The sequence below is a fragment of the Amphiura filiformis genome, chromosome 15 (genome assembly GCF_039555335.1).
Source record: "Amphiura filiformis chromosome 15, Afil_fr2py, whole genome shotgun sequence".
NCBI lineage: Eukaryota > Metazoa > Echinodermata > Ophiuroidea > Amphilepidida > Amphiuridae > Amphiura > Amphiura filiformis.
Window position 1 is genome coordinate 48,796,719 of NC_092642.1, and position 13,981 is coordinate 48,810,699.

The 13,981-nt window shown below is 36.4% G+C and overlaps 1 protein-coding gene across 1 annotated transcript; it reads right to left on the bottom strand.

Moving 5' to 3' along the window:
- Positions 1–219: 219 nt before the first annotated feature.
- LOC140171763 (isocitrate dehydrogenase [NAD] subunit alpha, mitochondrial-like) lies at positions 220–13,083 on the bottom strand. The gene is made up of 11 exons (XM_072195083.1): positions 13,017–13,083; positions 11,447–11,494; positions 10,379–10,462; positions 9,684–9,856; positions 8,191–8,320; positions 6,467–6,600; positions 4,930–5,032; positions 4,028–4,092; positions 3,414–3,498; positions 2,148–2,300; positions 220–1,195 (listed from the first exon to the last, which is right to left on the bottom strand). The coding sequence occupies exons 1-11, from the start codon at positions 13,041–13,043 to the stop codon at positions 1,112–1,114; spliced, it is 1,086 nt and encodes a 361-aa protein (XP_072051184.1). The 5' UTR covers positions 13,044–13,083; the 3' UTR covers positions 220–1,111.
- Between the last annotated feature and the right edge of the window lie 898 nt (positions 13,084–13,981).

The following is a 13,981-nucleotide window of genomic DNA, read 5'->3' on the forward strand; positions in this document are numbered from 1 at the left end:
ATTTGAATAGTGGGTATACATTTTGAGCAGCATGCAACAGGGATTATTTTGTACTCTTAATAAATACTGACCATGTCCTTATGGGTGACATCCTCAGATAAGTTAGTCAAATAATTAAGACAAGAATTCCTTCAGTGGATTCCTCTTTCACAGCTTTGTATTTAAAATAGTAATGTATAAATGTAAAGCATACAGTTGAGTCAATCTATGTATAAGAGATTAACCCCATGAGAACTACCTGCCTATTGGTCAAAAAGAAGTTTTCATTATCAATTGGACCAATCAGCAACATTGTTAGAATATTTTCACCACCCAAAAAAATTGGGGTGAATTATTTGCAAAGCTCCATTCTGATTGGTGATTAAAATGAAGATATCATGTAATTGACCAATCAAAGGCAATGTTAGATTGGCAGGTAGTGCTAAGGGGGTTAACATTCTCTGACATACCAGCATCACTATGAGGTTGATTCAAGTCAACTATTTCAAGTTGGGCAATTTGGCCATGATAGACAATCACCGGTAGCGTTTGCACAATTGCTACAGTAATGCTTCCAGCCTTTGATCACTTAACAATTTGTTTCGCAATAGACCTTTTCAAATCGAAGATTTCCGAAGTTTGTTACGGATGACCCGTTTACAATTCCGGGTCATCGACGCTGACGCAAACACAACTATTACGTCTGAACAAAAATCTGTGTGAAAGACACGGTCGAGCGTTGTGTATGGCTTTTGTAAGAGATTGATATTTATAATGTGAAGACCACAGGAAGACCAAATCAAAAGTGCCGCAGACGACAAACACTTGCATTTTCCTTTCTTTTACTGTCACATTGTGACGTTCAATACCTTTGAAAATATTTCTCTGTGATGACTCATGTTAGTTTTGGCTAAATACGTCGTATTTTCCGATCTTGATTTGAAAAGGTCTATTGCTACGACTGCTTGTATGAAAGGAATCAAAGGACCGATACAAATGATATCAAGTCATGCTTGTTTGGAGATGATGCCAGAGAAGGTTGACAATCCTATGCACCATTGGACGTACCATTATCTGAGGAATTACATATCACTGACTGACCACTGATGATGTCACCCAACATCAGTACTAATTAATCACCCTGTACAATTCTATCACAGATAGCCTGTGTGTAGGCAGAACAGCTTGAGCTACCACCAAGATCCCCTGTCAGTACCTGCAAGAACACAGAAAAAGAGAAAAACAAATTGTGATTGACACATTCCTCACAACACTGTCATTTTGTAATCATAATTTCATCTATTGTTGTATGGAAAATGTTTGTGGCCTGCAAATAAAGTATGAGTGACAAGGTCAGTGGTGAAGCCATAATATATGATCTGTCAAATTTCAATTTTTTTTTTCTTTAACAAAAATGATATATTAATGTTGATATTAATTGTCAGGAATGGGTTTTTTTTTAATTTTTTATGACACGGCATATCTAGGTATTTTAATACCTAGATATGCCTTGAACAGCATGAAACTCATCTTGCTGACAGGTTTGCATCCAGATTTACATCCTTGCTGAAGCTAGCCCAAAGTCTGATGGCAGGGATAGGCACAGGGAGATGGTACAAAAGATCTTTGACGGCTGACAATGTTTGATCTTGGTATCTGGACTGCAAGATTGTGAGAATTTACAGACTGTTGAAGCCTAGGATAAGAGGTTTGTGTGTTTGGCATTAGATGGCACCGTAGTTACAGAGCTTCCTTGTAGAATATATACAAGGAAAGAGTGTTGCTGCTCCAACTGTCCTTCAGTGGTTTATTGGGTGAATATGGGGGTCTAGACTATATAGACGATAATGCTGTAATTAATTGAATCGAGCCGAGCTAGGGAGGTAGGTGTTGATGTGCTCAACAATACAGTGTTGGCATACACCATCTAAGACCGTATCATAGCCTTGCAGATGGCTTCAATATAAATATTCGAAGTTTTGAGATATTTTATCAATTATCAAGAGCTATCTTAAGAACCAATACTATGCTTGTTTGTACTCATTTTAATGCATTTTACATGCTGATTCCAAATATGTTCATGAAAATGTACAATTCTGAAATATGTGATTTTAAACTTATCGTCTGCAGTTGACACCCAGGACCTGGGTGGAAAGAGTTGAGCTTACCTTTCCTTCCCTGATGACATTGAGTGCCGCATTCTCAATCTTATCGGCATGCTGTCTCAATTCCATATGTCTAATCATCATTACTGCACTAAGAAGAAGAGCTGTTGGGTTAGCTTTGTCTTGTCCTGCTATGTCTGGAGCTGTACCATGTACCTATATAAACAACACACATAAGGTGTGATTATAATATCTCATTATTTTGTACATTTAAAATACTAAATGTATTCTAGAAAAGTATTCAGAAAGATGTAGACCTTCTTTTAACTTGCATTTCCTTAGTCTACTACTAATAGACGTTTACAAATCAAAGTTTCCCGAAGACAGCTGCCGTTTGTTTTGGATGACCTCAGTTTATAATTCTGGGTCCTCAAACGGAACTACTAAGCCTGAACACAAATCTGCAAGAAAGACATGATCAAGCGTGGGGTATGTCTCATGTAAGAGTTTGATATTTACATCAATTTTTCCAAATCTAAAGTGCCAAAAAAAATTATAGAAATTTACACTTTTCTTTCTGTTACTGTCATATTGTGAATTGCCAAAGTGCGGAGGTATTAGTTCAATATGTTAGGAAAATATTTTACCTGATGACCCCATGTTGACAGCGGCTATTTTCGCTCAAAAGGGTACCATGGCATTTTTTGTCCACCAATTTGACCCCCTAGCTTACTGAATATATACCGCTCACTGCATCTGGTTTTCCAAACTTTTCTGATCATGATGGTCTATATTTTTGGAGAGTGCGATCAGAAATGGATGGCAACCAAGTTTTGGATAGTGGCAACTTACAGGATCCAACCCCTGGTGAACTATAAGGGCAGATCATTACTGGATAACCATCTAGAGCAGTTTATGTACCGCAAAGGAGAAGGCAGAGGCTTCAACCTTATCAAAAGAAAACAAAATTGCTGCTAAACAAATATGTGTACATCCATATCAAAAGGATGCACTTGTCGGCTGCTACATGTGTCTCTTTTTAAATAATAGCTAGGAATAAATACCAGACTCATCTCAAGTGGAGATCACTTCAAATTGTCCCCAAGTCACATGGTTTAGGAATACATAGAATATTCTTTAACCATGTGACTTGGGGATGATTTGAAGTGACCTCCACTTGAGATGAGTGTGGTATTTATTCCTAGCTATTATGTGAAATGAGACACATATAGCAGCCGACAAGTGCATCCTTTTGAAGTGGATGGACACATATCTTATTTAGCTTGCTAGTAATTTCTCAGTAGAATTTAAGAATTGCCCATGACTTACTGATTCAAATATTGCTACACCATCAGCACCAATGTTTCCACTTGGAGTGAGCCCTAAACCTCCAATTAAACCTGCACACAAATCACTAAAACAAAAAAAACGAAATGTAAAACTTGTTAGCACCTTCATATATCAGGCGCTACATGGGGGGAGAGAGTTGCCGCAGCAGTTTTTGCCTTGCACCGCTGCAGTCCCGGGTTCCAGCCCCTGCCATGCCCAAGGACAGTATGTGCACTTAGTTTATCCTGATCCATGCTCTCTCTCACAGATTTAATCTGGGATTTCCGGTTTCCTCCTGCTTTTAAAGCCACCGTTTTTCAAATATAACAATTGTTTGCCTCACACATTGGGATCATATATCTACAGATGTGCTATACATTCATACTCATTTAACCCCCTGGACACTACTGGTCATCTAACAACATTTCTGATTGGTTGATAACTTGAAATGCTCATTTCAATTGCCAATTATGACTAGGCTTTAAACTATTTATGGTCAAACTTGCATTTGCAGATGATCTTATTAATACCCTCCTTGATTGGTTCAAAATTGGACACAATATTCATTTTGGCCAATCGGCATGTAGTTCTCATGGGGTTAAGTTTCTACCTACCTAAGAATATCACCATACAGATTTGGCATAACTAGCACATCAAATTGAGTAGGATCTTGTACCATCTAAATACAAAGAAACAAATGTCAAAATCATGAAATCAGTATTGTGTTATTAACTAATTTATGTTTGTTTCAGTCATGGTTTGTGGCTATCATCGTGTTCTATGCAAAATACAAACAATTTTAAACCTTGGGTAACCATAGTAGACATTAGGCCTAAAAAATTGTTTGATTGGCGTTATGTTATGCCAATCAAACAATTTTTTAGGCCTTATTAAAATTTGGCACTTGATTATTTCTGCTGTGACAATCTTGCATTAGATTTGAGCTCACCTGCAATGATCTTAATAAAAGTTTTTAATGTTAGTCGATGCTCATTTTATTGCAAACATTCTTATGTATAATTTCATACGGCTACCATTTACATAACTGAACTAATGAGATTATGAAGTTTTTAAGTTCAATGTTTTGCAATAAGGCCTAAAATAAAAAACTGTTTGATTGGCATAACCCGACCGACCCTAAGATTGGACCCGACCCTAGATTCTTTTGTTGTTTTTTGGCAATAAATAAATAAATAAATAAATAAATAAATAAATAAATAAATAAATAAATAAATAAATAAATAAATAAATAAATAAATAAATAAATAAATAAATAAATAAATAAATAAATAAACCTACCCTAATTTTTTTTATATGTTACGCCAATCAAACAATTTTAGGCCTAAATGAACATATCGAGGGGTTAGTGCAAGAAGGCTCTATCTGAAATAGCTGCCCTATAGACATTCCATAATTTCCATTTCTATATTGTACATTATCTAAAAATATGACACCTGGCAGCTATTGCAGATATGACCATCTTGCCCTAAATCAGTACATTAGAAAATCTACTCACATTAAGACAAACCGTATCCAGATACACCTCTGTAAACTTTATGTCTCTGTATTTCTCAGCAGCTGTTCTACAACATCTCAAGAACAGACCATCTGACATCCTCCTGTGTAAGAAAAAGTATAGCACATATGTTTGTAAAAGGAACTTCCAAGTGTCCTGCATGAGCAATACAGGAAGGAGTGGATATTCATGGCAGCTTATTATGTTTTAGCATTTCAGTAAGATCCTTTACAATACAGTGGTGGCCCACTGTTCATTACATACATAGCATCCTACCTATGTAAAGGGATTATGTAAAGGGTTCTGACTAGTGTACCATGTGATTGCGTGATTGCAATAAAATATATACTGTGCACCAAAAGCGATGTTACATACCATATTTCCTTGAATAAATGCCCCGGAGGAATTGCATTTTCCAAACGGGGCGTTTATTAGAGGTCATTTTTAGCACAACAATTCCCGTTAAAATCATTAGCTAAGCTTAAAAGTCACACTAAATGAACTAGAAACACCGACTTTTGGTTCACTTCCGGGTTTCCGATGCAGATTTTCGTTAATTATTGCTGCTATTTTTGACCATGTGAGCAACTTGGTAAGCTTACTTCACAAGATAGCATGGAAATATCGGCATTTTTGAAACATCTTGATTGAAAAAAGTGGTGGGGGCGTTTATTTGAGGGAGGCGACTATTCGAGGAAATACTGTAGTAAGCAGTCACAAATTTTTGAAGAAAATAAGATTCAATGACACAAATTCTTATTTTAATAGATGAATAAATCTACCCTGTACCAGTGTTCCTGCTAATGATTTTCAAGCACCTTTTCAGATCGCACCAATTTTTACAAAATCATTCAATTCTGGATGATATGGAATTTATTTCAAAAGTGGGTTATCAAACTGCAGCTATAGGTGGGACTGTCTTTTGGAATTTGCAGGAGAGCATTAAATAGCTCTTCTAGAGCCTTCAAGATGAGCGGCTTAGAGCATTTACAATAGAATGTAAGGAAAGAATGGTCAACTAAGGAGAGCTAAAAATCACTCCTATATCAGATTTAAGGAGAGTAGTAGAGAGTGATTGCTCTCGCTCTCCTCAAAAGGCAGTCCCTGCTGAAAACGGTGAGCTAAGAAAATTCTTTGCACATTTAATGATATCAATTTTGACGTTCTTAATCATGTTAAAACTGATGATCACTCAAACAAGTGGAATGAAAATGGGCTATTCCATTTAAAGGCCACACCACCCCTGTGGAAGATTTAGCCAAAGTCTTCTACAGAGGGAGTATAAGTTTTGAATCAAATAGACAAATTGGGTAACTTCTATTTGAAATACTCCAGTTGTGGAAGATATAGGTAACGCCATAATACAAGGGGAGTATAGGTTTCAAAATGATTAACTCTGACCAATTACATTTGAAAAACTTACTCCCCTTGTGGAAGATATTTCCAAAATCTTCCACAGGGGGAGTGTGGATTTTATATGGAATAGCCCAATACAGATATAAATATTGTCTTCGTATCACACTGGACATTTATTTACATGATGTTGGCTTTGTGTACAGCAGTCACTGTATTCCTTTTATTGGCTCTGGCGTATTCAAATGCAAACTCGGCCACTCTCGTGGAAGCTTCTTCTGTGATCAACTTGATACTTTGTACAACTCCGTCCACAATCTGTCAATCAAAAATCACAGCAAATAATAGTTATAGTTATATTGAGCAGATCTGTTTTTCAAAACAGCTAAAATAGCTCACCTTTGGGTAGCTTTCTGTCTGCAATTCGATATTTATAGTTTATTTATACATGCGTATCACTTGTTGGTGTTGAAATTATACAAAATAATGCATGTTGAGAGTTGTTGATGTGTCTAACGCATCAACGTCTCAGTACAAGTGCATAATTTTGTACAATTTCTCGAGCAACAAGAGGTTACTCTATTTAAGTGCTCAACCATCTATCAAATCTGTGACCGACAACTGTGCTGTTCTGTAATTTTCCCTACCATTCTTAAAGAAACACAGGGCTCACAAGTCTAACAGTTCTAACAAAATGTAAGAAAAGTAAAAGTAAAAGGTAATGGAGACGATCCTGTATAAACAGTTATCGGAGTGCCCATCTCTCTTTCATTGGCGATTGGGCCTGACTCCTCTGTGTACAATGTTGCTATAGAGGATCGCTACACCTCCTCCACAGCAAGTCTGTTATCTTCCCAGCATTTAAGGGGGTACTACACCCCTGGCCAATTTTGTGCCTAATTTTGCATTTTTCTCAAAAATTATAGCACATTGGTGACAAGTAAGATATGTATGTTATAGGGGCAAGGACTACAACTACTGTACTGAAAATTCAGTTACTCAAAGCAAGTAGTTATTGAGTTATTGATCAAATATTGGTTTTCCTTCAATTTGGACTGTAACTCCACAACTGTTGTCTGTGCTGAAATAAAATTTCCAGTGCAATAGTTGTAGTCCTTGCCCCTATAATATACATATCTTACTTGTCCCCAATGCACTATAATTTTGAGAAAACTGAAAAAAAATTGGCACAAAATTGGGCAGAAATAATACTATAAGAGCCCAGTATCCATTTATACACCTGGGTGGAGAGGAGTAATCGAGATCAAGTGCCTTACTCAAGGGCACAACAAGATGGCGTCGCCGAGGCTTGAACCCGCAACCTTCCGAGCCTGTTACGCTCGGCCACCATGCTTCCCTGTAATAAAAGTGCTTATGCACAACTAGGGCCGGCGTCGGCGCTGTTTTTTGATGTCGACATATTTCGTATCTTGACGTCGACAGTGTGTCGACATACATTTGGTTTCCGAAAAAATACCAGGACTTTTTTTTTCATGATTTTAGGAATATTTTAAAAATTTTAATCTAAAATATCTAGAAACACCAGCGGCAATTTCAGCAAAAACCAAGATGGCCGTTTTATAGCGAGCACATAGCGATAAAGTGTACAATTTACACCGGAAAACAAGGCAAAATACTGTCAAAAGTATGACCCCTGAAGGAAAATAACAAGAAAAGTTGGCGAAATAGTAGGTAAAAGATAAGATTTGGCATTGCATTTTGTTGAAAATACATTGGAAATGGCCAATATTTTGAGTGAAAATGAGCTTGCCTGACGAAGTTTTACTGGGCCATTGCCTGAGCACTGTGTCGCCATGGACGAAGTTCTGTCGATATGTTGACATAATTCACTTTGTCGACAGGATTCCGACAGAGGACCTGTCGACGTCGGCCCTATGCACAACTTACCTTATGCTCAATACCACTATATTCTCCCTCTGTGTTCTCTCTTATTGTGACAAGATCTACATCTTCATATGGAGTCTTATAGCCTTCAATTGATTTACACGGCCTCACATTAGCATACAAATTGAATTCCCTAAAGAAACAAAATTGAGTCATGATTACAAATGTGAAATGATAAAGGGAAATGAGTCCAATGTTGAAAATAATCCATTTCAAGTATTTTACGTCAAAAATTAGCCCTTCAAATTTAGGTATTAAGCTTATACACCATCCCTGAAACTTTGGAAACCATAGCACACCCCATGTAGGCTAAAAAATTAATAAAAATTTTGGAAATCTTTACTTTAAGCTTGTTTGAAGTTGATAATGAATGCACAATTCTGATTTGTTACTGTAGGTTTTTTTGCTGCAAGCCTGATTAGCCAAATGTCAATATAGAAAAGTAAATTAAGGGATGATTTTAATAGAAAATACGAGGGGGTATCAAAAAGTTTTAGAAATCGCCCAGAAGTGAAAGAGCTATATCAATGAAATTTTGTCAGTGCTGGTCCTTATGTACACTATGGTGCAAAAATGGTCTCATAAGTATGTTTACTTTTTTTACAGTGAGCTAGATGTCAATACCTGCGTATGTAACCGCATAACCAGCAAAATGGAGAAGATTGAGGCATGCAGCATGATGAAGTTCCATTTTAAGGGTTACAGTGCCCAGAAAATCTGTGATAAAATAAAAATTCCTTTTCCAAAAAGCGACAGTGACATATCACAATCACCACCGAAGATAACTTTCATTTCATCATCAATTTTCTAGGCACTGCAACCCTTCGAAAGCAGGATCTTAATAATGCTGCTTGCCTCAATTTTCTCAATCTTGCAGTTTATGCGCAGTAACTGGGGCAGCGGGTTATTGGCATCTAGTGCCACCTGTAAAAAAAGTAAACATACCTATGAGACCATTTTTGGACCATAATGTACATAAGGACCAGTGATTGCAGTGACAAAATTTCATTGATATAGCTCTTTCACTTCTGGGCGATTTCTAAAACTTTTTGATACCCCCTTGTAGATCCTGAAAGGAAAATATTTTGAGGCTCAAAATAAACGAGGATTATGGGTATCTATCCTCTGAAATCCTGAAAGAAAGCAAGTATTTTAAGGCCTGATTGTGACTAATAAGTTCATTTTCCAATAAGCAAGTCTGATATTATGAGATTGTGATGCATTGTGAAAAACACAAGCTGTACCAAACAAACACACACAAAAAACACTCAATTCATTTATAGTAATGTCATCGTAAATCTTTGTATTTGAAGGGAAAATATTAGAAGACTTAGTGTAGGATATTTTTGAGTGTTTTGAAAGCTGTTTTAGGTACAAATGAATACAGTTTTGCACAAACAGTAAATTTTTGGTACATCTGACATATGGCTTAAACAGGAAGTGGTAAACTTGCTTATACAATTTTATAAGTTTGTACTTCAATAATCAACACTTACTTTCTAAGAGCTAAATTAAGACTCATATGACCTTTGCCAATGGGTGTTGCTAGTGGTCCTTTCAGACCAATCTTGTTCTTATTCATAGATTCTACAGCTGCAGGTGGAATCCTGGTTCTACCATCAGGACCTAGCTCTGGGGTGACATCCACTGATTCCCAAGTGACTGGTACCTGGAGAAAAACACAAATAAATGAATGAATATCATACCTACATGTATATCATGCTTACACAATTAACATAGAGCAAAAAAGCAAACTAAAACAGAACCAACTGACCAGCAGTGAAACTTTGAATGGATCTTAAGAAGATTCAAGTAGTGTATATAACCAAGCAGTGCTATAGTGCTACTTGTTTTTACCTTGTAAAAAATAATATTTGATGCACCCGAAATGTTGGTTGTTTTGTCTTTTTAACCCTACATTTTGGATGTTGTTGTACATATTAAACAGTTTTTAACAATTAACAAAATTTCAAATGGAATTTGGTCTACTGAGAGATAATATTGGAGGAGTACTGACTCTGTTATTAGTACATCATATCCTTCAAACAAAATTTTCTCAAAAACACATTTTGTATATATGCATGCCACTATGTTGCGCAACATTCAGAGTTGATCACTGATCGTTGGTTTTTATTTCTATTATGTGGGAACGTGTGTATACAATGTATTACTTTTCAGTTTTCATACGCACCTTTGCTGCATCAAATATCTTTTGGACTGCCACAGATATTTCTGGTCCAATTCCATCTCCAGGAATCAATGTCACAGTTCTTGGCTGCAAATAATTATACAGAAATATCATTAACCCCATGAGAACTACCTGCCGATTGGCCAAAAAGAAGCTTTCATTATCGATTGGACCAATCAGCAACATTGTTAGAATAATATCACCGCGCAAAAAAAATTGGGGTGAATTATTTGCAAAGCTCCAAAACTGATTGGTGATTTAAGTAAAGATATCACGTAATTGACCAATCAGAGGCAATGTTAGATCGGCAGGTAGTGCTCAGGGGGTTAACACTTTTATTAACTTTTACATGAAGTAAATCTTGCAATTGACACACAATTATTCTAATCAATTATTCTTATCAATTATTCCAATTATTGTCTCCCTCCTGCCCCCAGCAATATCACATGAATTGCAATGACCACTGCCTACCAGCCAAATTAAATCTATTATTGTCTTAATTACTAAGTGAATTATTTCAATCAACAGTGGATGTACTTTGGGGTGTTTTAATATTTCATTCAAAAGATTGGTAAAAGTGCAAGTGCAACAGCGCTCAAATGAACGTTTAATCATGTTTTAAATGTTTCTATCATGTAGGCCTCACAACACTGTTACCTGATGAAGAACAAGGCCCAAAACTTTGTGTATTACATCAAAGAAAAGTTTAAAACTAGTCAACAACACTCATGTTTTTGTCTGAATAATGTCTACTACCCACGTATAAATCTCTACACTTTCATGTACTGTAAAAGTAGAAATTTTCGCGAGGTTTTTATTTTCGCGAATTTCGCGAGTGGACATAAAATCGCGAAAATAAAAACTCTCGAAAATAACCTTTTGCATTAGGTTTCTATTGTATCAATATCAAAACCGCGAAATTTAATTCTCGCGCAATTGACAAAATCTTCAAAATCGCGAAAATATCTTCTCGCGAAAATGTTGACTTTTACAGTATTACATTTTTCTTTTACAACATTAAATTATTTGTGTGCTGTGTTTGTTTTCGGCTAACATTTCAAATGTATTTACCTGATTCGAAAAATATCGCCGTCCACACAACCGCCTTAGACTTGGAATCTGTTCAAAAAATAAAATATAATTCTAAATAAATTAATCTACACAAATGTGCATGTGGAGACCTGGGTAATTGAATAATGTCTATTGGCACCCCATTCACTGAACAAGCCGTATTGTACTATACCTGAAAGTAGGCCTACTATTAGAGAGACAAATGAGTGAATGTTCGTAGTCATCCAGTAGTTTCAAACAGAGTTTGGAATCAAATCTAATACTGGAACTTACTTTTTGTAACTATTGCGACGCAATAGTTGCAAAAAGTAAGTTCAAGTATTAGATTTAACTCCAAAACTCTATTAGAGAGACAACACTCAGATCTCAATGTCAAGTCACATTGTCACATGACTACTGATGTGATTTTCTATGGTAATGAACTATGGTGGAGTTCAAAATAATGGTTCCTTGGAATTTGGATCTCTGAGCACATTTTGATCTCCAGTATTGAAACAAAAGAATTTATAATCCAAGTTTATAGTCCACAATGTGGTATGTTACTTTGTTAGACAATAAAGTCATCCAAAAAAGGAAATTACACTAGAATTAGTTGAGTTCCTAGCAAGGTAGGATACGGTTTTATGTACATTTGCGAGAAGCAAAACAAAATGATACAAGGCTTGGGGTTATCATCAAGGACTTGACATGTTGCTTGCTCCATCGTAGCCTAGGCCTCTCAATTTACTCAAATCAAGCCCAAATTAAAATTACACAATCAGGCTGCAAAATAAGGTCTGTTGGGGGCAAAGCAGTTTTCAAAGGAAAAGGCAAGCAAAAAATTGCCTTCAGTGTGGAAGGGCATCAAGGCAGTTTGTAACTAGAATTTTGTGGTTCTCGACCTGCACAGGTTCTCAATACAAAGCGTCGTCGGCCACAATGCCTCCACCTTGATGTCCATCATTTTAACCGGTGCGGTGGTGTTGGTTCGCAAGGTGAGTGAATTTGTAATGAGGTTTCCTTGTTTCAACGTCTAGCAGGAGACGTAGACGTAGGCTATAAAAAAGGGTCATACGCATGCGCGGTGGTCTTCTTGAATTCTTGTTAATCCTGCACCACCAGTTGAAATAAACTCAAAACTTCCCACAAAAAGCTTTGTTATTCCTCAAAACAACATGTAACTTCATTACCATATTAAATAAAAAATTGAAATCCTATAGTACAGGTAGCTCGATATACTCTAGCTAAAATACTATCTTTAATTATCTTGCTGTTTTCAGCTAGAGCCCAATACAAATGAATAGGTATGCATGATAGTCATATAACGACCAAAAGATAAATGACTGACTATCATTGAGGACTGAGTTCCGCAGTCTAGCAATGGCAATGGCATGCATTGATTTGATCATGTTGATTTTTAGTGCATGGAGGAAGATCTAGAATCCTCATCCAAGGCTCGAATTCACACCGATCGTATTCTCCCGACCGACAGCGCAACGCCTTAACTACTCGGCTATCGATCTCACTATCTAACTTATGTTTAAAGCATGCTATATTCATGATATTGTAATAAATATATTTACAAACTTACAATCGACTTCCCAATGTGACCTGCCATTTTTAATAATTTCACCTCTACGATGCATCCGAAGTTCACAATTGGATCAATGTTCAATGCATATCACAAAAGTACATGGAACTTGCGCTGAAGAATGAGGCTATCAAAATGTAATGCATTCTGGGATATCCGGGATGTCGTGTGCGGTCGTCTGCTGTGGATTTTATAAGGGCTCGGATATAAATAACGTCAGTATTTTTTCTGGACACGAGAGCACATAGGCCTACATCAGGCATATCGAATTGCATTCTGAATACGAGTCAGGGGCAGACTTAAGTTTCAGTTTTCTACTGGCCCTCCGGGCCAGTGAAGTGGCAAATGTAGTGGCCCTGCAATAAATTTACTGGCCCAGCTTTTTCAATAATGTTCTACTGCAACAAAAAAAAACAACACCGTAATATTTTTGTCGGTGTTTTAGGGAAAAAATCTATATCAATTTTTAATCATTTGTCATAAAATGTGTATTAGGCTATATCGCGAATTTCAAAAAATCTAAATTATTTGATATCAGAAGGACATTCCTCGTTTTCAAAATGTAATTTGATAAGTCTGATGTGCTCTCAGGTCCCACAAAAAATATGTGGAAATGTTGCTATCCGAGCCCTTAAAATCAAGCATTTTAATTTGTTTTGTACTGAATGTATTTAATGTAAAGAGTGTAGTCACTAACACAAGTTCAGTCCATAGTCCTGCCTTTTTTAGTTCCAAAAGTTCACGAAGGTTCAAATATATGCAGTATCATCATCACTATATTCATCAGATATAGGCCTAGGCCTAGCACGAAAGAGCTTGGAAGTAGTACGTAGGCCTACTATAGCCGTAAAAAGCGGCCGTATATTTCCAACTTGCTAGCAAAGCAAGAATAAGAATATAAATATACAAAAAATCATTGAATAAAGATATAAAAGTTTATAAATAAGTGACAGGCGGAGCAGAAA

Coding starts and splice junctions, on each gene's coding strand:
- LOC140171763 (XM_072195083.1), bottom strand. CDS start 13,043: ATGGCAGGTCACATTGGGAAGTCGATT. Junction 2,301..3,413: donor GTGTAGCAATATTTGAATCA/GTAAGTCATGGG, acceptor TTGTTTATATAG/GTACATGGTACAGCTCCAGA. Junction 1,196..2,147: donor ATGTCATCAGGGAAGGAAAG/GTAAGCTCAACT, acceptor GTGTTCTTGCAG/GTACTGACAGGGGATCTTGG.